At 48.8% G+C, this 20,405-nt stretch overlaps 3 protein-coding genes across 5 annotated transcripts in view; 2 read left to right on the forward strand and 1 right to left on the reverse strand.

Annotated features, from left to right (window-relative positions):
- Nucleotides 1-2,887, forward strand: part of OXSR1 (oxidative stress responsive 1) — a 92,089-nt gene extending 89,202 nt beyond the window's left edge. For all 3 annotated transcript variants that reach the window (XM_418527.6, XM_046931033.1, XM_046931035.1), the window contains one exon: nucleotides 180-2,887. In XM_418527.6, the coding sequence (XP_418527.1) occupies nucleotides 180-254 (75 nt within the window). In that variant the 3' untranslated portion in view covers nucleotides 255-2,887. The remainder of the gene's footprint in view (nucleotides 1-179) is intronic.
- A 977-nt stretch (nucleotides 2,888-3,864) lies between these two features.
- On the forward strand, nucleotides 3,865-10,013 carry SLC22A13L (solute carrier family 22 member 13-like). Its single transcript, XM_418528.7, has 10 exons — nucleotides 3,865-4,271; nucleotides 4,770-4,873; nucleotides 5,549-5,703; nucleotides 6,086-6,254; nucleotides 6,542-6,662; nucleotides 7,331-7,425; nucleotides 7,740-7,954; nucleotides 8,424-8,532; nucleotides 8,827-9,037; nucleotides 9,597-10,013. Exons 1-10 carry the CDS (start codon nucleotides 3,900-3,902, stop codon nucleotides 9,690-9,692), a joined length of 1,647 nt encoding a protein of 548 aa, XP_418528.6. The 5' UTR covers nucleotides 3,865-3,899; the 3' UTR covers nucleotides 9,693-10,013.
- A 2,268-nt stretch (nucleotides 10,014-12,281) lies between these two features.
- SLC22A13 (solute carrier family 22 member 13) lies at nucleotides 12,282-19,626 on the reverse strand. The gene is made up of 10 exons (XM_418529.8): nucleotides 19,054-19,626; nucleotides 18,091-18,194; nucleotides 17,223-17,377; nucleotides 16,609-16,777; nucleotides 16,338-16,458; nucleotides 15,575-15,669; nucleotides 14,649-14,863; nucleotides 13,546-13,654; nucleotides 13,126-13,335; nucleotides 12,282-12,993 (listed from the first exon to the last, which is right to left on the reverse strand). The coding sequence occupies exons 1-10, from the start codon at nucleotides 19,459-19,461 to the stop codon at nucleotides 12,924-12,926; spliced, it is 1,656 nt and encodes a 551-aa protein (XP_418529.6). The 5' UTR covers nucleotides 19,462-19,626; the 3' UTR covers nucleotides 12,282-12,923.
- Nucleotides 19,627-20,405: the final 779 nt, after the last annotated feature.

Below are 20,405 nucleotides of genomic sequence, written 5' to 3' on the forward strand. Positions count from 1 at the left end.
AAAAAAAAAACAAAGCTCAATTTTAACTTTGGGTGATGCTGGCTGCAGTGCAAAACTGTCTTGTAACTGCTGCCTCCCTAAACTATGTCTGTTGTACCTTGTAGTGATACTAAGCGTGGTGTGAGTCATAAGGCAGAGCATGTGTGTTGCTATTTGGATCTCTGTTCCTTGTGTTCCAGGCATCTGGTGTCGAAGGCTCAGATATCCCCGATGATGGCAAACTTATAGGATTTGCACAGCTCAGCATCAGCTAAACAATGGCCCCAGGAGATGATTCCCAACAGAGAACCCACATGTGCATATTCGTAATGCTTCTGTTAGCCTAAAAAAAAAACCACTACTGCCAAAGAATCGAACTACAGCCCCCTTCCTAGAAGCTTTAACATTCTCCTAAATAGGATCACAAACCTTCCTGAGATTACCGGTGGCGTTTACACCTTTTGTAAACAAGTCTCATGTTTTTGTATGTCATCTCAAACATGCAGATCCAACATGTCATTGCCTGCATGTTCATATTATTATTGCCTTACTTTAAAGAAAAATACTACTGAGTACGAAGCGGGGGTTCCACTGCTCTGATGATCTCGCCTAAATGTTTGCTTACATGTGGTTTCATTTTTTTTTTCACTTGCTATTTTTGCACAAGTTTTAATACCGAACAGATCTTTTTTTGTTGTTGTTCTTTACCTGCTTCTCCTTCCATCTGAAACACCAGTGTACATGTTGCTTGGGTCACCTGGAGTGCTGAGAAATCTGCTTCTCTTCAGCTGTATTTTTAAACCGCTGGTTTGAATGCTTGCACCTGAGAAGGCAAGCCAAGTCTTAACCCACAGGAGGGAGAGCCTTCTTCCCTTGTGTTTGTGTTTTTGAGAAGTTCCTCGACTTCAGAGTGTTAGAAGTCAGCTTCCCTTTGTAAACTGCCTTAATTTTTTTTTTATTTTTTATCATTTGGGTTCTCTCCACATGAGTGCCAGGCGTGGCATGAGGGCTGAACCTCTTAATTTACATTAAGCAGTCCTTCTTCAAAACAGGTCTTTCAATCTACATCCTTAGATGTAGTCTGTTCTTAAAGCAGAGCAACGAGGCGCTGCTGTCTGGAAACTGGTCTTGCAGATGATCTACAAACTCACTACTCACAGTCACAGGGAGAGGAGATCTGCGTCACTGCGCTTGGAAAAGACGCGCTTGGGACTGTTCTTGAGACCCAGTCTGTTGTGCCTGGCTGTGCGAGTCCTCCCTGACGTGTTTCCCAGACCCTTGCAAACTGGTACCCGTGGAACCATCCTTGTTGTGATTTACAGCAATAAAGAATTGCCAGCAGAGCAGCGTTACTGGGCAAGCGAGCGCCGGACTGTGTCCCTCCTGCACTGAGCGCTGGGGTCATCAGCCTTGGCGGCGGTCCGAGCCTCCATGTCTGATCAGGATGTCACCAAAACCCTGTCACACGTATTTAGGTTTTCTTTCGATGTGGTGTTGAATTTCTACAGGAATAATATGAATTATACTTGGAGTTTGATAAGAGACACTTGTCATGCAATACGTGAGGAATAAATGGTGTTGATTTCTTTTTTTTTTTTCCTACAGTCTCACAGTTGGCCTTGGTAACTGCTGTTGGCTCTGGAGTGTTTTCTGCACAGAAATTGTAAGCCTGTCATGTAACACACAGATGGAGACGTGTTTGGTTTCCGTCAGCCACAAACAATGCAGAAACAGAGTGTTTAAGCAGAATGAGTGGGTTCAATTAGGACATTTTTTATTTCTGAGTCCTCTGATGAGCAACCTATATTTATATATTTTTCTTGATGAGCAGCTGCGGAAGCTTCCTGAGTTGTGCATGTTCTTTTTTATACTGCCAGTGTCCCTTTTAGTCTGTAGGTGGGTAGTGGATATGTTCCCATAGGTGCTGCCAAGTGTCTGCAGCCCTGTTGCTGGTGAGTGAGAAGGCAATGCCGACGAGGAGGAGGGTCTGAGAGTTGAGAGCGCCCTGGGGTGCTGAGCAGATGCTCTCAACAGCTGAGGTAGTGAATGTCTGATGTTGGGGAGCTGGTGGTGGCTGGGCTTGGCTGAGTCTGCATGCACATGCATGTGCCAGCTCTCACATTTCTTTGTGTTACTTGACACGAAGCACTCCCAAAGGCTTCCCCCCAGAGAGTTTCCTGGCTTGGGAAGAGCAGGCTGGCATTCTGATTGTTCGTGTCACCCCATGGGAAATAGGAATGTGTTGGAAACCACTAGGATGTGGAGATGAGGCAATCTTGGTGCAGCATTGTTTTTCCCTTCTGCCTGTGTGCTGTGGGGGACTGCTTGTTGGTTTGCGTCCTGGTGCTGAGAAAGGTAGGACTTGAACTGCCCAAATGAAACAATGCAGCCTCTATTTATTAAGTTATTCCCCACCTTCCCAATGCCAGGACGTAGAGCGTGAGCAGCTCACACTAACCCGAGGCTCCTTAGTTCTTTATCGGAGAAAATAAGTAAGGAAGAAACTGATGTCACTTGCTCTGTAGTTCTCCAGATGTTTTGGGTAGCAATCCAGAATTTTCACTTGGGCTCTTACAGTGCTAGACAACTGTCTTTTCTGATGTTGTTCCAGTAAGTGCCAACGCTGTTCATAATTGTTTTCCAGTGTCATGAATTTGGTTTTTCTTTTCGTGGAAATTTCTGATCCGAACCTGGAAGCAGGTGGTAATTTTAAGTTAGTTCCTACTTTTAAGGACAATGCTCTGTTAATGAAAACGGATCCTCTTCACGACTTCGGTGTATTGTAGATTATAATGAAAGATGTAAAATATTCAGGCTTTTTTTTCCCCCCCCCCCCCCTTTTTTGGACTTTGTATTTTACTGCATGTCTCTAATTTTTAATCAATAAAGAAGGAATTGTCCATTGTCACATGTTGGCTGTGTGGTTTACCTGTCATTTGGGAAGGGGTTTGGTTGGCATTGCACTGCTTTGGGCATTACTCTGGGGCAAGGGTCTGGTAGTCCTCCAGCCTCCTGTAAATGCACTGCCCAGCCCAGGCTCTCCCATGCTGGCTCTTTTATCCATCATAAACATAAGGAAATGTTAGAATATCCCAAGTTGGGCTTCTCGGTGCTTTTGGGCACCTATGGAGACACTCACAGAACCTCACCTGAGGACAAATGCTGCTCCTGCTTCAGGGGATAGGCTGAACAGAGCTGCTTTCATGCTTACAGTGATCATTTTAATGCATTTTGAGCTGAGTTTTGCCAAACTTGCCTAAAGCAACACTTCCTTACGTCAGATACAGAACCATGTGTGCCTTCCCCATAGCTCTGCATGCAGCCTACACCAGGCTGTGGGGTAGCCCAGAAGGCAGAGTCCCATGTGTGCCTGTTGCAGAAGGAAATGGGAAGGAAAGGAAGTTGCAGAAGGAAATGGGGCTCCAACAGCTAGGAGTGTGGCCATCCAGACACCTTTGCTCATCTCCAGCTCTGCTATCCATTAGCATTGCTCCATTTTCTCCCTTGGACTTCTGCTGGCTCTGCAGGACGCTGTACTGTCTCAGCCTCTGAACTTTGCTTGAATGGATCTGATGGGGACTGCTCAGCATGTCAGCAGATGCAGCACCTGCAATTGACATGGACAAGAATCCCCGTATCCCGGCCGTGGCAGAGATGTGATCCAGGTCTCCCAAAACAGGGATTCTCCGTGCTTTCCCCAGTAACAGACACCGTGTGTTTGTGGGTGGCACAGAGATGATTAATGTATTACATGGTGTACTTAGGACAGGTAAAACATTGGGTGTCAAGTCTATCTGGAAGAGACGTTACATATTTGTAGTGCCTGCCTACGTCTGCAGAGTTTATCTTGAGATTAAACATTAATTCCAGTCCTTGGGAAGGTCTGTCCCAGCACTGTCCTCTTCCAGACTCAGCTCACAATGTCGGGCATTGGGGAAAATTTGAAAGCAGCTGGTGAATTTGGGCCCTTCCAGAGACGGCTGGTGTTGTTCTCCTTGCCTCCATGCCTCATCCTGGCCTTCCACCAGTTCTGCCAGCTTTTTATGGTTGTGGACGTGCCTCATTACTGCAACACGGACTGGATCCGTGCTGTCGGCCCCAACCTGACTGAGGAAGAGCAGCTGAACCTCACCGTGCCCCGGGACGCGGATGGGGAGTACGAGCAGTGCTCCATGTACTCACCCGTGGACTGGGACCTCGACTCCATCATGGCATATGGCCTGAATGCCACGGAGAAGTGCAGCAGCGGCTGGGTGTACCCCACAGCACTGCAGCCATCCCTGCTCACCGAGGTCTGTATGTCCTTGTGATGCTTTGGGGACGTGGGATGGGATGAAGCCAGCTGTGGTGCAGCTGGGCTGAGATTTGCACCAGGCATTTTCTGGGGAACCCTGGCTCCATCACTCGGATTGCAGCCGCGATCCTTGTGAGGTCGAGTGATATTAATGGCCACTGGCAGAGAATCATGGAATCATAGGCTTATAGAATGCTTGGATTGGAAAGGACTATAAAGCCCATCCAATTCCAACCCCTGCTGTGTGCTGGTTGCCCCCCCACCAGGCCAGGCTGCCCGGGGCCCCATCCAACCTGACCTTGGACACCTCCAGGAATGGGGCACCCACAGCCCTCTGGGCAGCGGTGAGATAGATAGAGATAACAGAGACTCATATCCTTAGGATTGGGATCTCTGCTCCCAGGGGCTACAGTGAGAGCCTGAGCAGCCAGCCTGTGCCCTCTGGGACCAGAAGTGCTGCCTAGTTGCAAAAAACAGCTGTGTTTCCTTCCTCCAGTTTGATCTCGTGTGTGACAGGAAGAACCTTAATGACGTCTCACAGTCCATCTATATGCTGGGAATGTTCCTGGGAGCCATGATCTTTGGACTCCTCAGTGACAGGTGAGGAGACGCATGCAACTGTCCACTCTCTGTGCCAAAACAGCAATGTGTAGGGCAGCACAATGCTCCAGTCTTGGCTGGCCACAATACCCTGTGTGTTTTGTCACCAGGTGTCACAAAATTATAGTGACCCTGACCAAAGTCCTCAGATCTTGTGAAGTCATGGCCAACAGGCTGGTCCAAAGAAGGGCACGATGTGTGCTTTGTGTGGGAACTGGGACAGCACAGAATTTCATTGCCCTCAAGAGAGGGGACATGTGTATATGGTTCCCAAATTGCTGTGTAACCCTTTGAGCTCTTCCCTATGGATTCATAGAATTATCTTAGTTGGAGGGACCTTTAAAAGCCATCTAGTCCAACTCCCTGCAACGAACAGGGACACCTACAACTAGAAGAAGTGCTCAAAGCCTCATCCAGCCTGACCCTGAATGTCTGCAGGGCTGGAGCATCCACGGCCTCTCCGGGCAACCTGTGCCAGTGCTTCCCCACCCTTGTTGTAAAGCACTTTTTTGTTATGACCATTTCCCCTTATCCTATCACAACACACCCTGCTAAAGAGTCTGTCCCCTTCTTTCCTACAGCCCTCTTTTAGATACTGAAGGGCTGCTCTCAGGTCTCCCCAGAGCCTTCTCTTCTCCAGGACATGATATCAGCTGTCATCTTCTTCCTCCACAGGTTTGGCCGTCGGCCAGTTCTCTTGATCTCCATCCTCCTCGAGGGTTTGTTTGGTGTAGGAATTGCTCTTGTGCCTCATTTCTATGTATACTTGGCCTTCAGATGTGTCGTGGGGGCTTCAGTGTCAGGGATCATGATGACCTTACTGGCCCTAGGTGAGTCGGATGCCCTTCCCTGGAGCAGATAGATGTGGTCTCCCACGATCCAGTGGAAAAGGTCTGCAAGGAAACAAAAAGTCATCCTGCACACCTTGAAAAACTCCCTCCCAGATGAATGGCTTACGTCTTAACATGTCCCCTTGTAATAGCCCAGACTGGCCTTTTTTGCCCTGTTCTTCCTCAAGGCTGACAGGACAGCATGGGGATAAAGGAAGGTGATGCATCTCATGAAACTCTGCTGACTTGTATCTGTCTGATGTCAGCACTCTGACTGACAGTCTATTCTCAGCTTCTGGAGAGCTCTTCTTCAGGGGAAACACATTGCTTGGATAAGGGGAAATCAGTCATGTTGATGACTTTGAATCTTTGTTCTTTCCAGCTACAGAATGGGTTGGTGTCTCCTATCGACCACAGGCAGTTCTTCTTTCTCACTGCTGTTTTGCTGCTGGACAAATGATTTTGGCTGGCTTGAGTTATGGTATCCCGAACTGGAGGTTGCTGCAAATCGTAGGATCTGCTCCTATATTTATCCTTTTCCTCTTCATCTGGTAAGTGTCAGGGGGGCAGTGAGCACCTTGCAAACATGACAGATGCTGGAGGGCCTTCTGCAGAGCTCAGAACATCTCCCTAAGCCATGCACCACTGAGAGGAGCAGCTGCTTTCATTTGGGTCTTCAGCTGTGGCCTAGAAGTAGGGCTGGGAAGCCTGAGCTGAAGCTGTGTTTAGGCCCCTCCATCACACATCATGCACGTTGCTGGACCTGGTGGCGGGGGGACAACTTATGAGGAAGCTCAGCAGGTCACAGGGCTGTTTTCTGATCTCACCTCCTTCGCAGGGTGCTACCAGAGTCAGCTCGCTGGCTGGTGACAAAAGGCAAAATAGAAGAAGCTAAGAAGTATCTTAAGAAGGCAGCATCCATCAACAAACGCACCATTCCTCCAGAACTGCTTGACCAGGTACAGCAGTGGCATGCCTTGTAGAGCCCAGAGACCTGCCTCTGTGCTCGCAGCCCCTGGAGCAGCACGATTAAGCCAGCAAAGAAAGACCTGGGAAGATGCTGGTGTTTCCAATTCAGAAAAGATTTGTAGAAGATTTGGGACCATTGGGTAAAGAGCTTTCCATGCATGCAGGGAACCACTGAATGATGGGTGATGGATGTAAACTCCAGTTTAAGCTGACACGAGACAAGGTCAGGGAGGAGGGGCATCTTCTGCTGAGGCTCAGCCTGCAGCATTTCCAGAGTTCACCACGGGAGAAAGAAAGGAGGAACCCAGATCCTCCCCTTACTTTCCTGCAGCAAAAACTGCACAAGGGTTGAGGTTGAGCATGGGTTCCTTGCTCTGTGGTTTTCCGTGCCTAAATATCTGAGGAGGGGTTTACCCACCTTCCCAATCCGTGCACCGTACACTGGCAAAATGTTCATCCCAAGGAACCCCTCAGATCCCAAACTCTTGCTCAGGACACCCAGTCCCCGGGCACAAGAGCCCAGCCCCACTGGGCTGCCGTCCTTCCCAATACAGCTATGGTCACCTCCATGTCCTGCTGGGGTTCCCCTTCAGCTGGAAAAAGAGCTAGCCACGGGTTTCCTTTGCCTGTTCTGACTCAGTCTTTCTGGTTGTTGAAGCTGAAGTGTGAGACCCAGACCAAGTCTGGAAGTATTCTGGATCTCCTTCGGAAGAAGCACCTCCTGAAGGTGACTTTAATCATGTCGTGTGCCTGGTAAGTCAGCCTCTGGTTCCTTCTTTCCTAACCTCCATGTGAAGAGAAGAAGGCCTTTGGGGTTACTCATAAATATACATTTGCCTCATGTGGTTTTGGGATGAAGTTGATGGTTATTTCTGTTTTAGGCTATTGAAGATGCAGTGTAGCATGTGCAAAAGATTGAACAGTCCCTGCTTTGGTAGTCCTGTGGTACTGGTCTGGTTTCATGTCCCTTGGAAATCCCAGGGCACGGTCAAAATATTGTCTGAGATCAATATTGTCTTTACTCACAGCTGTTCTATATGCTTAGTGCTACTCTGCTCGGTTTTCAGGTTTGTTAACAGCCTTGTATACTACGGTTTGAGTCTGAACGTGACTAATTTTGGTCTGGACATCTACCTGACACAGCTTGCATTTGGAGCAGTGGAAATCCCAGGCCGTGTTGGTTGTATCCTCATGCTACAGTGGTTTGGGAGGAAGAAATCCCAGGGTGGTTTCCTTCTGCTGAGTGGCCTTGTGTGTCTGATAATCACTGTCATCCCTGAAGGTGAACAAGCTTTTCTTGTCGCAACAGCGTAGATTCTGATGCAGGAAGCCACCAAGCCCCGACCCTTCCCTTTCTTATGCAGGTCCCATTGTCCCAACCAGGCTGACTGCAGTTCCACATATCTGTCAGGGTTGATCTGAACCTGATACTATGGCTACAAGGGATTTGGTCATGTACCCAAGGCCCACTCTGATTAGAAAAGGTTTGCCTGTTGACTGTGATAGGAGAAAGTAGAGCTGAGCCCTACGGGCTTAGTGGAGTGGTGAGGTGGATGCAGGGTGCTGAGGGTAGCCCCCAAACCAGAGCTGTGCTACAGTCCACATTCAGACACAGTGGTGATGACTTCCTTTAGGCAACATGGCTGTCACCATGAGTCCCCAGTTGTCATCCCTGAGGAGTGCTGGCCACCAATCCTGAAGTAGCAATCTCTTCTTCTCCCCTTCTTCTCCCCTTCTTCTCCTCTCCTCAGACCAGCCTGTGGTGATCACCGTCCTGGCCACCATTGGCAAGTTTACAGCCTCGGCCTCATTCTCATCCGCCTATGTCTATACTGCAGAACTCTTCCCCACCATCATCAGGTGAGGTTTCACCATGCTTCGTGGCTTTCCTCCAGCAGGGCCAGTCCTCATTGCAGGAGTACCAGTTGTGGCAATCTGCCATGGGTAGTGGCGGTGGTGATGGTAGGACAAGAGCCCAGCTGGGCCTACAGCCATGGTTGGTCTCTGTGCTAGGGCAGGAAGGAGGTGCCGTGGACGTCCCCATGTTCTGTCCCCTCACTGAGGCATTGCAGATATGGCCTAGGAGGAAAGCACAGTAGTGTGGACAGAGAAACAAGTCCAGCCTGTATCTCTCACTGTCCCTCACTCCCACAGGCAGAGCGGTGTGGGGCTGTGCTCGATGGTGGCGCGGGTGGCGGGGATCATCGCCCCACTGATCCTCCTTCTGGAGCAGCACCACCGGGCCATCCCCATGGCCATCTATGGTGGTACCACTGTGCTGGGGGGGCTGCTCTGCTTCCTGCTCCCTGAGACCCGTGGTGTTGAACTGGCGGATGGCACAGAGGGAGGCCAACCCACAGCAGTGGTGAGTGATTGACAGCCCTCCTGCTGCCTCCTCTCAGTCAGAAGGTGAAAGGGGGACCACAGAATGGCCCTTTGGCATTGTGTGGGCAGGGGGTAACGGCCTCTTTAAGGGCTTACAGTGATTGGAAGTCAGGAAGTGAGGGTTCCCCACTACAGCAGATGAGTAGGATGCTAGTGGTGATCTGCCCATAGCCTAATCCAAAAAGGTATCTCAGGCCCATGGTGGCCATTGCTTCACTGCTGCCCATGAAGTGGAGGGGCTCCAGGAGTGGTGGGTGCTTCCCTTGGCTCTCCCTGCCCTCCCCAAGGAAAAGCCAATGCCTTGTCGCCTTGCTCTCCAGCTTCCATCATGGCTTAGATCCCAGATCCTCATTCCCCACTGGGCCGGGTGGAATTGCACCCCAGTACATTTGTTAGGGGAAGGGGCTCCACCAGTGGTTGTAGAGTGGATGATGTATGGGAAGCCAGGTTGCTGAAGGCTGCGTGTCATTCACCTAATTGGAGGAGACTGTTGTCAAATCATACTGTGCCATGCTGTTAAGTTTTTTCTGTTCTATTAGGTCCATGAAAATGACAGCAGCAGCTCTGAAACAGGACATGTGAAAGTAAAAGATGGTGGCCAAGTCAATGAGAACACAAAGAACACTTACTTCTAGCTGGGCCTACAAGCAGCTGTAATTAAAGGCCACGTGGTGCTGTGACACTGCTGAGGACAGGCAGGGTCTCCATTTACAGTACCTCTACCACTCAAGCAGTGACTGCCAGTTCTTGTCATTCTTTGTCTTTTTTGCCTTCCTATATGTCCCTCTATAGCTTCTCCTCAGGCACTGCGTGCTGTCTCATGTTCAACAGTGCTCTTGCTGGAGGAAATGCTTTTAGTTTAAGGAAAAAGGAAAGAAATCAGAAGCTAGAATAGATGCGATATTTTCCCTAACCCTTTCCTGTCCCATCTCCAAAAACATGAGACTGTAAAGTGAGACACCTGCCAGAGCACTGAATAGACCAGCAAAGAAGTACTGTGTTCAGTGAGGGGAAAGGCAGCTCAGATGCAGCACTAAAAACCATCTCACGCTTGCTAGAGGGATTTCTCTTGACTGTCTAGTGTGGTTTTCTCACCCACTTTTAAAAATGCTCCTTTAAGTTTTATTCTTTTTTAAGATTTGAGATAATCAGCTGAGGAAAAAAAAAGAGGATATGATAGAAGAAACAGCAAGCATTGAGCAAGGATGTCTATAAGGCAGCAGAGTGCCTTGGTGCTGGTGGCTCTGAATGGAAGTGTAGTGATGTGTTGTATTGGGCTGTGGTAGACAAACCACATTAACTTATATGTTCTGCGAAACTGAGAGATGTTGTGGCACTTGATCTCTTAGACTGTCAGATCCCTCGCCTCGCCTCGCCTCGCCTCGCCTCGCCTCGCCTCGCCTCGCCTCGCCTCGCCTCGCCTCGCCTCGCCTCGCCTCGCCTCGCCTCGCCTCGCCTCGCCTCCCCTCCCCTCCCCTTCCCTCCCCTCCCCTTCCCTCCGCTTCCCTTCCCTCCGCTTCCCTTCCCTTCCCTCCGCTTCCCTTCCCTTCCCTTCCCTTCCCTTCCCTTCCCTTCCCTTCCCTTCCCTTCCCTTCCCTTCCCTTCCCTTCCCTTCCCTTCCCTTCCCTTCCCTTCCCTTCCCTTCCCTTCCCTTCCCTTCCCTTCCCTTCCCTTCCCTTCCCTTCCCTTCCCTTCCCTTCCCTTCCCTTCCCTTCCCTTCCCTTCCCTTCCCTTCCCTTCCCTTCCCTTCCCTTCCCTTCCCTTCCCTTCCCTCCCCTTCCCTCCCCTTCCCTTCCCTCTTGCTATATCCATGTATATTTAAATGTTGAAGCCCAGAAAGTTATACAGTGGTGGTGCTACAGCTTTGACTGCATACAGCTGAAAGGCTTATTTGTTTCTAGTAATGCTGAGAAATTTTCAGATGAGACATTATTTCTTCCTCGTCATACCTACATGGTTTTCCTTGGACCAAAGTATCCCACGGATGTGTGGTTTGCTGAAGACAACATTCTAGATAAAATCAGTGACATGCAACAATGTCCCACCAGGAGGGACTGGCTCTGGTGTTATCTCTCTGCAGCACTGCTGGTCAGGCGATTTGATAAGCTGTGGCTGAGATGCTCTTGTTCAGTGGAACTGAATATGGAGATGCTCCATCCTTTGATTGAGAACACTCTTTCCTTGGCAAAGGCTGGCAGCTGCCTCTGTTAGGCTGTTATGAAAAATAAGGGGATGAAAGTGGAAGTTGAGAGAAGAGCTTGGAATAAAGCACACAGTTATGGAGTGAATCATGGCTTCACCTTTATGAAGTCTTCTCTGAGACGGTTTGTTTCAGTTCACTTCACAAATAAAGCTATCCAGGCACACTTGATGTACTTCTGTGTCCACCCCATTCATGCTTCTTGTAAGCTGCAGATCCGTTTTGTCTCCTTTTCTCCAGACAACTGCACTTGTTTAGTGTGAAGACCACTGAATGTTTCATTTTTGGCTGAAGAGCACCCAAACAGTTTGACTGATGGTGTTTTCCACAGCTCATCAGGAATTGGAAGTTGTCCAATGGTATTGCTGTGTTTAATGTCATTGCTAGCTTGTCTACACGTTGTCCTGCACAGTAACAAATAGAGCTGATAGCGCAGACTCAAGTTAGAATAGCTTCTGTAAATGCAACACACTTTTGCATCCGTACAATGGAATGTTATGGTCTCCCATCCTAGTGAGGTCATGGGCAGAAGGTAAAAAGTGCCTGAGGTGATCTGAAGGGATAAGTAAGGGAAACAGGACAACCCCATATCCAAGTGGAGGGAGTGGGAAGGCTCTGGGAGAGGTAGGGACTAATAGGAGCAGCAGATGCAAGGCCTTGGTGGAAGAGTTTATGAAACCATGATGGGAGGGCCAACTGTGGGAAGGTGCTGAAGGTAATGATGAACAAATGCCAGGGACACTGTGAAGGGTGTGCTGAAACAGATCAGTTAATGTGCAATTTGGGGAGATCTTGTGAGCCTCCGAGCTTGCTTGGCCTGGACTTGGGACACCTCATCCTTCAGGAACAAAACACTAAGAACCCTCAGTGGCCAGCAAGGTCCAGGGAACAAGGTAAGGACTCAGAAATAAAAAATGTCCTAATTGAACCCACTCATTCTGCTTAAACACTCTGTTTCTGCATTGTTTGTGGCTGATGGAAACCAAACACGTCTCCATCTGTGTGTTACATGACAGGCTTACAATTTCTGTGCAGAAAACACTCCAGAGCCAACAGCAGTTACCAAGGCCAACTGTGAGACTGTAGGAAAAAAAAAAAAGAAATCAACACCATTTATTCCTCACGTATTGCATGACAAGTGTCTCTTATCAAACTCCAAGTATAATTCATATTATTCCTGTAGAAATTCAACACCACATTGAAAGAAAACCTAAATACGTGTGACAGGGTTTTGGTGACATCCTGATCAGACATGGAGGCTCGGACCGCCGCCAAGGCTGATGACCCCAGCGCTCAGTGCAGGAGGGACACAGTCCGGCGCTCGCTTGCCCAGTAACGCTGCTCTGCTGGCAATTCTTTATTGCTGTAAATCACAACAAGGATGGTTCCACGGGTACCAGTTTGCAAGGGTCTGGGAAACACGTCAGGGAGGACTCGCACAGCCAGGCACAACAGACTGGGTCTCAAGAACAGTCCCAAGCGCGTCTTTTCCAAGCGCAGTGACACAGATCTCCTCTCCCTGTGACTGTGAGTAGTGAGTTTGTTGATCATCTGCAAGACCAGTTTCCAGACAGCAGCGCCTCGTTGCTCTGCTTTAAGGTTGGATTCTGTTAGAGTACACCTTTAGTATCTGTTTGTCTGTTCATCCCTTGCTTTCTGAGCATCTTTAGATATCTTTCTCTGTGTTTATTTCTTTCTCTTTGCTGTCTGTCTTGGACAGGGCCTGCAATTTGCTTCTGGAGACATGAAGGAGAGAGGAAGAAATCATGCTGTAACCATTCTAGCTTCCAACTGTTTGTCCTAAAATTTTCACTTTTTTTTTTTTTTTTTTTTTTTTTTGCTTTAAATGTAGAGCTCCAAGCACTCACCTCTTTTGGGGGTTATCTGTCTCCGTGCCATCTGGCAGTTCAACCCCACGGGTCTCGGGCAGCAGGAAGCAGAGCAGCCCCCCTAGCACAGTGGCACCACCGTAGACAGCCATGGGGATGGCATGGTGGTACTGCTCCAGGAGGCGGATCAACGGGGCGACAATCCCCGCCACCCGCGCTGCCATTGAGCACAGCCCCACGCCGCTCTGCCTGTGGGAGTGAGGGGAAAGTGGAAGAAGTAGGCTGGGCTCAGCCCTACCGAAGACCAGCTCTACACCATGAGGAGGTGCAAGGGGCAGCCATGGTGGCTATGTCGTGGTTCCTCTATCCTGCCCCTTCACCACCAGCACTTGGGTTGGATTGTGCATCCCTGTGTCCTCCCACCATCACGGGAAGCCATAAGGTATGGGGGAGTCTCACCTGATGATGGTGGGGAAGAGCTCTGCAGCGTAGACATAGGAGGTGGAGAAGGAGGCACTTGCGGCAAACTTGCCGATGACTGCCAGGACGGTGATTGCCACAGCCTGGTCTGAGGGGAAGAGAAGAGATGGCTGCTGTGATGCCCATGGAGAAGGTTCAAGCAGGACCTTGGGTCTCTGCAGTTGGTTTTTTGGAGACAGCCCGCTTTAGCAGGGTCTCTTGTGATTGGACAAGGAGAAATGGTTTTAAAGTAAAAGAGGTGAGATATAGATTGGTGATAAGGAAGAAGTCCTTTACAATAACGGCAATGAGGCATTGGTGCAGGTTGCCCATACAGACAGTGGATGACCCATCCTTGGAGACATTCAAGGTCAGGCTGGATGGGGCTCTGATCAAGCAATAGTTGTCTCTGTTCTCTGCAGAGGAGTTGGGCTAGATGGCCTTTAAACGTCCCTCCAACTCAAACAATTATATGATTGTGTGATTCCAATGGACTTTCCAAGCAGATCTGCCACCTAAGGTATTGGATACCCCTCCTAGCATATCCTTTTCAGCAAAATACCCTCTGGACAGCTACCAAAGGAAACCCATATTTCTCCTCAGTCCTTGAACATTTCCTAAATAAGCCACTGCAAGTCATTGGGGAATGCTTATTTGCAAACATTGCATACAGTAGATACAGTAACTAGCAATAAGACAAGAAGGAATGGCCTCAAGTTGCTCCAGGGGAGATTCAGGATGGATGTGAGGAAAAAATTCTTGGAAAGAGTGGTAATGCACTGGAACAGGCTGCCCAGGGAGGTGTTGAAGAAATGTGGAGATGTGGCACTGAGGGACATGGTGTAGAGCAGTCACAGGCATGGGTTGATAGTTGGACCAGATGATCTTAATGGTTTTTCCAACCTGTATGATTCTATGAATCTATGATTCAATAGCTTGAAAGCATGTTACAAACCTACCTTACTTGCCTCACCAGCATAACAGCAGGGGCAAAGGTACATAGTGTAGGGAAACTGTAGTTAGAAACAGATAAGGGGGGACAGGTTCTGAAAGAAATTAAAAAGAGCTGGGGCTCTCCCTTGTGTTGGGAAGAGGTTGTTCACCTTCAGGGATGCCAACAATGATGAGACACATCAAGCCAGCCAGCAGTAGGAGAACAGCTTGGACTTTTTTCCTCCCAAACCACTGTAGCAGGTAAATGCAGCAAATACGACCTGGTATCTCCACTACCCCAAAAGCAAGTTGTGTCAGGTAGATGTCGAGACCAAAGCCTGTCACATTAAGGCTCAAACCGTAGTAGACTAGACTATCCATAAACCTGAAATTCAATGGAATAGAGTAAGTAATCAGTTGATTATTCATGATTTTTTTTTCCTTTAAAAATATAGGCTAGTTAGAATACATGTAACTTATTTGGCTAAATTTCCAGGAATCTCTACTTTAATTCTGGTCAACACCTGTGATAATTTTGTAGAATAGAGTTAAATGAGATAAAACACCATGGACACCAATATGCTCAGCAATATACAGGCTATAAGCAGAATTTCTGTAGGGACACAAAACTGCCCCAAACTCCAGAGATTCCCACAAAATTGGAATTGCTCCAGTTCTTCCCACAACCCCCACAGTATCTAGAATAATCATCTTCTCCCCATGCCCACAAAAGGTGTATCTGGTGCAGTCTGCAGAGAAAGGATAACAGATATATAGATGTGATGGGGCTCTGGGATATCTGATCTAGTACTTAATTTAGCATCTGGCAACCCTGCCTGTGGCAGCATGGTTAGAACCTGGTGATTCTCGAGGTCTCTTCCAAATCAAGCCACTCTGGGATTCTGTGGTTCCATGATGATTCACTGGTGGTCACAGGCATGGATTGATGGTTGGACTTGTTCATCTTTCCTACCTTACTGATTCTATGATCCCATGACCCCCAAATTGTGAAGTGAATTTGCACTTGTGAATAACCCCAAAGGCCTTCTTCTCTTCACATGGAGGTTAGGAAAGAAGGAACCAGGGGGTGACTTACCAGGCACACGACATGATTAAAGTCACCTTCAGGAGGTGCTTCTTCCGAAGGAGATCCAGAATACTTCCAGACTTGGTCTGGGTCTCACACTTCAGCTTCAACAACCAGAAAGACAGAGTCAGAGCAGGCAAAGGAAACCCGTGGCTAGCTCTTTTTCCAGCTGAAGGGGAACCCCAGCAGGACATGGAGGTGACCACAGCTGTATTGGGAAGGACGGCAGCCCAGTGGGGCTGGGCTCTTGTGCCCGGGGACCGGGTGTCCTGAGCAAGAGTTTGGGATCTGAGGGGTTCCTTGGGATGAACATTTTGCCAGTGTATGGTGCACGGATTGGGAAGGTGGGTAAACCCCTCCTCAGATATTTAGACACGGAAAACCACAGAGCAAGGAACTCATGCTCAACCTCAACCCTTGTGCAGTTTTTGCTGCAGAAAAGTAAGGGGAGGATCTGGGTTCCTCCTTTCTTTCTCCCGTGGTGAACTCTGGAAATGCTGTAGGCTGAGCCTCAGCAGAAGATGCGCCTCCTCCCTGACCTTGTCTCGTGTCAGCTTAAACTGGAGTTTACATCCATCACCCATCATTCAGTGGTCCCCCGCATGCATGGAAAACTCTTTGCCCAATGGCCCAAAATCTTCTACAAATCTTTTCTGAATTGGAAACACCAGCATCTTCCCAGGTCTTTCTTTGCTGGCTTAATCGTGCTGCCCCAGGGGCTGCAAGCACAGAGGCAGGGCTCTGGGGTCTACAAGGCATGCCACTGCTGTACCTGGTCAAGCAGTTCTGGAGGAATGGTGCGTTTGTTGATGGATGCTGCCTTCTTAAGATACTTCTTAGCTTCTTCTATTTTGCCTTTTGTCACCAGCCAGCGAGCTGACTCTGGTAGCACCCTGCGAAGGAGGTGAGATCAGAAAACAGCCCTGTGACCTGCTGAGCTTCCTCATAGGTTGTCCCCCCGCCAACAGCAGTGGGTATGATATGTGAAGCCCCTTCAGCATCTGTCATGCTTGCAAGGTGCTCACTGCCCACCTGCCACTTACCAGTAGTAGAAGAAAAGGGCAAACATAGGAGCAGATCCTGCTATCTGGAGCAACCTCCAGTTACGAATACCGTAACTCAAGCCAGCCAAGACCAGTTGTCCAGCAGCTAAAAAGCAGTGAGTTATAAGCACTGCCTGTGGTCGATAGGAGACACCAACCCATTCTGTAGCTGGAAAGAACAATGAAGATTCAGTGTCATCATTGTGAATGATTTCCCCTCATTCAGACACTGTGTCTCTCCTAGAGAAGAGCTCTACAAGAGTCTGGAGGCTGGCAGTAGGACCTCCAGGACATTGCCAGTGACATGTTAGAAATGGCCTCACACAATGAAGACACTGCATGTCCCTGTCCAGGGCTTACAGCATCTTCTGGGTTGGCAGCACAGTCCCTGTAATGGACCTCCCCATAGATTCCATGCCTCTTTCTTTAGGCCTTGTCCTGGAGAATCGTTCATATGGGTCATGTTCCTGGGGGAGAAGGACCAGGTCTATCACAGAGCCTTCCTTTGAGAGAAATGCCTTTAAAATGTCCAGGACTATCATTTATGTCCCTTTTTATACTGCATCTTTGAGAGGCCTCATCAATCTGCCTCACATCAAGGGCAGCCTACTCACCTAAGGGCAAGGTAGTAATCAGAATTCCTGACATAGCCGTTGCCATGATACATCTGAAGACCATGTATACAATGAAATTGGGCAAAAAGGCAATTACTAAACCAAACAAACTCTGGCCAAGAATGGAGATCAGAAGGACTGGCCGGCGGCCGATCCTGTGGAAGAAGAAAGAGGGCACAATTAGTATCTGGAGAGACCCCATGGGTATAGGGAAGAGCCCAGAGGGATACACAGGGATACACAAAGCTCCTTGACTCAGAAAGGAGCAGACAGGAAAAGGAGCATTGCCACTTCTGACCAGATGTGGTGCCAGCAAAGGTTAAGGTCACTTTCAAAGCACCAAGCCCTTGGAAGGCCTCCACACCACCTCTGCTGAGTGCAAAGAGGATCAGACTGAAACTGAAACAGGCTGTATTACTGGTTCAACTCTGACATAGACTGTATGCAGACTGTGCCTTTCTTCCTTCCATGATCCCTGTGTGGCCCTGGGCTCCCACGATCTGAGAACTTTGGCCAGGGTTACTGTAAGCAGAGCAGAGGCACAAAGAGGAAGCACACATGCTCTGGTTAGCAGCTGAAGGTGCCCAAATGTAGGTCTGTGAAATCCTTGTGTAGCTGAGACATCAACTGGGACTGGAATCATGATTGCTGAATGACCCCCCCACTTCCATAAGGCTGTATCTCCCATTACTTCTCAGACATCTACAGACAACTGAGATGCTCTTGCTCAGGCAAGGGACTGAGTTCTGTGGAGGGGGTATTTCTTCATTCATTATCCATTAATGAGTGCATGGGCATCCTGAAGTCTCAGTGATGCTGTTTGTGGGTGCCAGGCAGTAATTCTAGGCAGGTATTTGTGTCTCCTCACCTGTCACTGAGTGGTCCAAAGATTATAGCTCCTACGAGAAGCCCCACCATGTAGACAGACTGGGAGATGTCACTCAGGTCCTTCCTGTCGCACACAAGGTCAAACTGGAGGAAGGAAACACAGATACTTTTGCTTTGGAGTGGTCCAAGTTTCTCAGGATGGGCACTGCTTCTGGTCCCAGGCAAACATGGGAAATGTGTGCCCAGGCTCTCGCTGTAGGCCCTGAGAGCAGAGATCTCACTCCTAAAGGTATGAGTCTCTACTGTGTACATGAACTGCACAGGTTGAATATGGGACAGATCCACTGGGAACTCAATGATGCCCAAAGCACTACGACCTGCAGGACTCCCTCCAGCCTAGATACCCCAGAGGAACCTCCTGCCTGGGATTTTATGCTTAAAGTAGGAGCTTGGGACAGGAATCTCAGCACCTTGCTTCCCTGGCTGCAAGGGCAGGACAGCCTGGGGCAGGAGGGAGGGAGAGAGACAGGAGAGTAGCAGAGAACTTGGAGGAAGGTACTCATGAGAAGGTGTTGGAGCTAGGAGTGAGGAAAAAGGAAGAGGGAAATGAGGAAGAGCAAACAGAGGTTCAGAGAGGGAGAAGTTGGGGAAATCAGTAGGCAGAGCCGTTGCTCATCTTCATGATCAGTAGGACATCTTGCCCAAGCCCTGAAGTATCTGGAGGCCCTAGAAAACTCAACTACAAGTAAAGCTCTGGAAAGGTAAATATTATTCAGTGGAATGGGGATGTAAGGAGAATCAGGCAGAAGGATAGCTAAAACTGTGGCACAGAGGCTGAAAAGGTCCCTCCATGCAACATGCACTGTGAGTTACCTGGACGCTGAAAAGAAGATGCATGGTGAGCACTGTGGCTTTTCCTTGAACCAACCTACAGCACAGGATGCTCCCATCCCATCCCATCCCATCGTCCCAAATCCACACAGCATCACAAGGACATACAGACCTCGGTGAGCAGGGATGGCTGCTGTGCTGTGGGGTACACCCAGCCACTGCTGCACTTCTCCGTGGCATTCAGGCCATATGCCATGATGGAGTCGAGGTCCCAGTCCACGGGTGAGTACATGGAGCACTGCTCGTACTCCCCATCTGCGTCCCGGGGCACGGTGAGGTTCAGCTGCTCTTCCTCAGTCAGGTTGGGGCCGACAGCACGGATCCAGTCCGTGTTGCAGTAGTGAGGCACGTCCACAACCATGAACACTTGGCCAACCATTTGGAAAGGATTAAGAAGTAGTGGGAGGGAGAGCAACAGCACCAGCAGTTTCTGATAGAGGCAAAACTCCCCCACAGCACTTATCAACTCCCCAAACTCGACCATGGTGACTACCTCTATGGCCAGGCTACTGCAAAGCATATCACTTAAATAGTGCAATATTAATGTTTAAACTGTACGAGCACTAAACACCTAATCAGGTGTGATAAAACGAGCACTTCAACCAGCGTGTTCCCCCACTAAAATGATATACCGGAGTCCTCTGGCATGCACTTTGTCACCAGCCATTTGGGTTGGGTTTATGTGTAAAGGTTTTGGTAGCGGGTGGGGCTGCAAGGTGCCCTCCGTGAGCAGAGCCACAAGGGAAAGTGATTTTAGTTTGCTTTTAATTCACACTGCTCCGGTTACAATAGGCAATAATTCATATTGTTCTCCCAGCACAAAGTCTGTTTTGTCCATGATGGTGATTGGTGAGTGATCTCCCTGTCCCATCTCGAACCCTGTGCCGTTTACCAAATTTCCTGCTCTCATTTATGGCTTCATGGTTGGGTAGCCCAGCCTGGTGCCAGGAAAGGGAAGCAGAAAAGTTTTCTTTGTACTTTTACTTTGGACCACGAAAGATGTCTGGTCAACATGTTGGCTTGATGTTGACAGCTATGTCCTAAAGCTGTCAGTTTTCATTGGTCCCAGGTAGAAACCCTGGTCAGTCATAACACTTAATCTAAACTACAGCATTTTGGAGATAATCTGAAAACAGATTTGACTGAGAGAGTATCTTTAGGAAAAACAGTGGACTCGTTACACAGTTATTCAGAACACACAGAATTTGGGGATAGGAGGTGTGCCCGAAGTTCTGATGTGACTTGAAAAGGAGATTGGCCTGATTTCTGCTGTGTGTCCCAACTATTTCCTGGGCAGTCTTTCTTAGTGGTTTGTATCTTTATTCCTGGAAACTGGAAACCTGGATTACCCTCAGCGTATGAAATGTGGTGTGTAATTTGGCAAAGGTCTCTTGGCTGCTCCAGAGGTTCCTTGTAGCCAAAATCTGTGTCTTCTACACTCTGGGATGACTTGGCCAAGGAGAT

The sequence above is a fragment of the Gallus gallus genome, chromosome 2 (genome assembly GCF_016699485.2).
Source record: "Gallus gallus isolate bGalGal1 chromosome 2, bGalGal1.mat.broiler.GRCg7b, whole genome shotgun sequence".
Classification (NCBI taxonomy): Eukaryota; Metazoa; Chordata; class Aves; order Galliformes; family Phasianidae; genus Gallus; species Gallus gallus.